We start from the raw sequence: 3,833 nt of genomic DNA, 5'->3' as shown, positions 1-3,833 counted from the left end.
GCAATTCAAATAGAATATCAAATATAAAAGATATAGAAAATGAGACACAAGATGTTTATGTGGAAAACCTCACACTAATTGTGGAGATAAAAAAAAAACCACATATCTAAGACCCACTAATCTAAATCTACTATTTGAAATCAAGTTACCCAGATTTACTTGACCACTTTTCCTCAAAGACTTGCTCTCTAGTACCTATAACTTGATTCACGTCCATGATGCAGTAACCTTTTATTGCTTCCTGGTAGATCCTTCAACCACCATGAAGAGATAAAGGTCTTGAACTCAAGATTCAAATAACAATCCTTGAATGAGAGATCGAGAATAGTGTAACACTTTAGGCTTTTTCTCAAGGAGATCCTTTCCAAGGAGTAAAATGTTTCTAAAAACAATCTCAATGTGATCTCTACACAATTTCTCCAATCTCTTTGCCCTTTAGGGGTTATTAGGGAGGTCTTTATACACAAAAGCCTAAAGAGTCTTGATTTTGGAAGGTTTCTTGATTGAAATTGCGTGAAAATCTCTGTAGAAATTGCATGACTGTTTGAGCCAACTCATGGACTGCTTGTGCGCCTCGAGCACTTGAGTGGTCATCAGTGCTTGAGCGGTCCAGGCTGCTTAAGCACTCTAGGCTGCTTGAGCGGTCCTACTCTCTTTCAAAAACCAAATTTAAATTGTTTTAAGTTAAAAAAAAAAAAAAAAAAAAACTAATCCTTTTAATACCTCAATTACATAATCTAATATGCTACAAGTCAAACCACTTTAAACATACTTGTGACTTGTTTAATCATATATATTTTGTACCTAACTCTCTACCTCTTCTATATTTAACTCTATTATTAAAAATTTTAAAAGGTTAAAAAAAATATTAAATTGTATTAAGAAAAAGAAGTTTCTGCGGACATTGGATGTAAAAGAAACAGGAATGCGAAAACAAAAAGGGTAGGCATGTAATTCAGGAAACCATAAAAGGCCAGCCCACAGTCTATTCATAACAGCACTGGCAGAGTAAAGCCACGTAGAGGCACACTGGCAAGTGAGAACAGCAATTCCGAACTTCAAATTTCTGAATTAAAGAGAAATTTATAAATTGGGCAGAATCCGAAAGCTAGGGTTCTCTCTATAAGAGATTTTGTTTGCATTATCTTCGATATCTTCTAGGCTTTAGATTTGTATAGAGATGGCTTCTGCAAGTAATGGGTTTGAAGCAAAGCTAAGAGATGTTGGGAATAGGCTTCTGCACCCTCCATCTTCTGCTGACAAACTCTTGCCTCTTCTTGAAGTAACTCTCTTGCTTTATATATCCATATATATATGTGGGTGGTACAATCAACTTTTGTGTGTGGCATGGTGTTTTTAATCTTTCTTTGTTGATCTATAAAGTGATCGTTTCATATGCGTTTTCATTTTCCATCAAATGCCTATTAAGTGGATCCTGTTTTTATCCTACTGAATTCGTTGATATTTTTTTCTTTTCTTCTGTTGAATTAATTGCCTATTAGATCGTTTCATATGGGTATGCTGTCTGTGGGATAATGATTCTATCTTTATGGGTAATCCTTTTCCAATGACTTGACTGTTTTCTGCTTATTAGTTGTGTTGAGTGTAACAATAAGTTTTTGTGAATTGATTCATCCTCTTCTTTCAATGTCTTTCAGAAGGCTGAGTCTTATTTGGCAAAGGTGGAACAACAACCATGTATGTCAACAAAGATTGCACTTTCACCTCTCATGGAAGCATTGGTCGCAGATCAAATCTTAAAGCATGGAAATTGTGTTGTCAAAGTGTCAGCTGTTGCCTGCATAAGTGAGATCACAAGGATAACGGCACCAGATGCTCCTTACAATGATAATCAAATGATGGTACTTAAATATGCCAGATAAGAAGTTTTTTTTTTTTTTTTTTCATCAACACTCAACTACATGCTCATAACTTTTCTTCATTTCATTGGCACACAGGAAATTTTCCAGCTGACTGTAGCATCATTTGAGAACTTGTCTGATATGACGAGTCCTTGTTATTCCAAGGCCATTTCGATTCTTAAGAGTTTTGCAACCTACAGATGGTGCCTGGTGATGCTGGACCTTGAATGTGACCAAATAATTATTGATATGTTCCAACTTTTTCTAAATGTCATTAGGTGAGAGATTTAATTCTATATGTTGTTCTTCCCTTGATTTAGTGAATGCAAAGACTCTACTTACCTGTCTATATATGTTTATGTGAATGCTGGTTTTATAATTAGAAAAATAATTTTTTAAATCAAACTAGCAACAAACAAATTTCTATAGCTTTAAATCAAAGAGCGGAAGCATTCTTACTTGATCATGATAGAATATTCAATTGATACTCTCTCTTATTTGACTTTAAGGTCTGACCACCCAGAAGAAGTATTTTCAGCCATGGAGACTATTATGACTCTGGTCATGGATGAAAGTGAATATGTTCTGGTTGAGCTTGTTAGTCCCATTCTAGCTACTGTGAGAAAGGATAATAAGGCAATAATCATCTTTTGCTTGATTTTATTTAGTTCCTGGGTTTTCATTTTTAACTTCATAATATTTATTGACATGTTTTGTTGTTTGTTCAGAATGTTTCACCTGTTTGTTGGAGGTTGGGAGAGAAAGTTATAACCAACTGTGCAGCCAAGCTTAGGCCCTATCTCATTGAAGTGGTAAAATGCCTGGGAACTCGTTTAAGTGATTATGCTCCAGCGGTTGCTACCATTTACCAAAATGAATCTAATACCCGACAAAATAATCTCAATGACAGTGGTTCACGGGAACATTTGGTGAGTTTTTCATAGTTTTTTGTTTCACTTCCAGTGCACGAATTTGGACTAGGTTGCATACCCTAGCTCCATCACTAATAGATTTATGCTTCCCATAATCTTGTACATCTATATTAATTCTATCTTATGTGAAGAAGTCATGTTCAACGAGATGGCTTTTGACTACTGTTAGTTTATCGACTACTATATAAAAAAGTTTTAGTGGGTGCAAATTCAGTCATGTTTTTAGACTAGATCTTTTAATTGGCATGCATCCAGCTACCCGAGGCTGCACAGTACTAGCGCAGAAGACAACAGATTTTAACAATGTGCATTTGCTCATTCTCAATTACATTTTCTGAAATAACTTAAGTTTAACATCTTTGATAGGAAAACAATTTTTCGTTGAACAGGAGGCTAAAATGTTCTCGGAAGATATCGTCTGTCCTAGAGAAGTTGGTCCATCTGGGGAAGAATCTTTGAAGTCAATGATCAGCAATGATGCTTCTCAGACGAAGAATGACACTTTTATAGACGGGAATCCTTTGAATAGATTAGATCAACATTCTACTATGAAGCTTCTTCTAGAAACTACTGACAAAGCTGTCAGCATACCTCAGAAACGGAGTTGGAAACCTTATTTTTTGGTGAATCCAGAGGAAGGATATGATTATTGTTGGACTGGGAGGAGGAAAAGGGCTAATCCAAGGAAAATAATTACAGGAGCACCATCAATTTGAACAAATCCCCCAAACAGTTGTATCACTGAAAGTAATTTTGAAGACAAAGATACTGAAAAATCTAGTTTTACAGCATAGTCTGGGAATAATTTTGTGTATTCTACTATAATTCCCACATCACTTTAGAATGTAAAGGATTTTTGTGAGACATTGGTTGATTGGAAGAAAAAAGTTTGGTGGCCAATAGACAAGGTGTGAGCACTTTAGGACTCTTGCTATTATAACGTTATTGCTTTCTATATTCTTTCCATTTTCCTTCTATTATTGTTCTGTTTTTCTCCCTTCACTCTATTTGTTGTGTCAAAGGGGTAATATTTAGAACC

General features: G+C 35.2%; 1 protein-coding gene across 1 annotated transcript; it reads left to right on the top strand.

Annotated features, from left to right (window-relative positions):
- Positions 1–1,180: 1,180 nt before the first annotated feature.
- LOC117921827 lies at positions 1,181–3,510 on the top strand. Its single transcript, XM_034839783.1, has 6 exons — positions 1,181–1,282; positions 1,659–1,862; positions 1,959–2,065; positions 2,372–2,480; positions 2,591–2,791; positions 3,184–3,510. Exons 1-6 carry the CDS (start codon positions 1,181–1,183, stop codon positions 3,508–3,510), a joined length of 1,050 nt encoding a protein of 349 aa, XP_034695674.1.
- The last annotated feature ends 323 nt before the right edge of the window (positions 3,511–3,833 follow it).

This window comes from Vitis riparia, chromosome 9 (assembly GCF_004353265.1).
Source record: "Vitis riparia cultivar Riparia Gloire de Montpellier isolate 1030 chromosome 9, EGFV_Vit.rip_1.0, whole genome shotgun sequence".
Classification (NCBI taxonomy): domain Eukaryota; kingdom Viridiplantae; phylum Streptophyta; class Magnoliopsida; order Vitales; family Vitaceae; genus Vitis; species Vitis riparia.
The sequence above is the reverse complement of the archived record's forward strand: the minus strand, read 5'-3'. Positions and strand labels throughout refer to the sequence as shown.

Bases quoted from the DNA above. Each gene is read 5' to 3' on its own strand.
- LOC117921827 (XM_034839783.1), top strand. From the start codon at position 1,181: ATGGCTTCTGCAAGTAATGGGTTTGAAGCAAAGCTAAGAGATGTTGGG. The intron at 2,066-2,371 runs GTGCCTGGTGAT...TTTGACTTTAAG, and splicing joins AGTTTTGCAACCTACAGATG to GTCTGACCACCCAGAAGAAG. The intron at 2,481-2,590 runs GTGAGAAAGGAT...TTGTTTGTTCAG, and splicing joins TTAGTCCCATTCTAGCTACT to AATGTTTCACCTGTTTGTTG.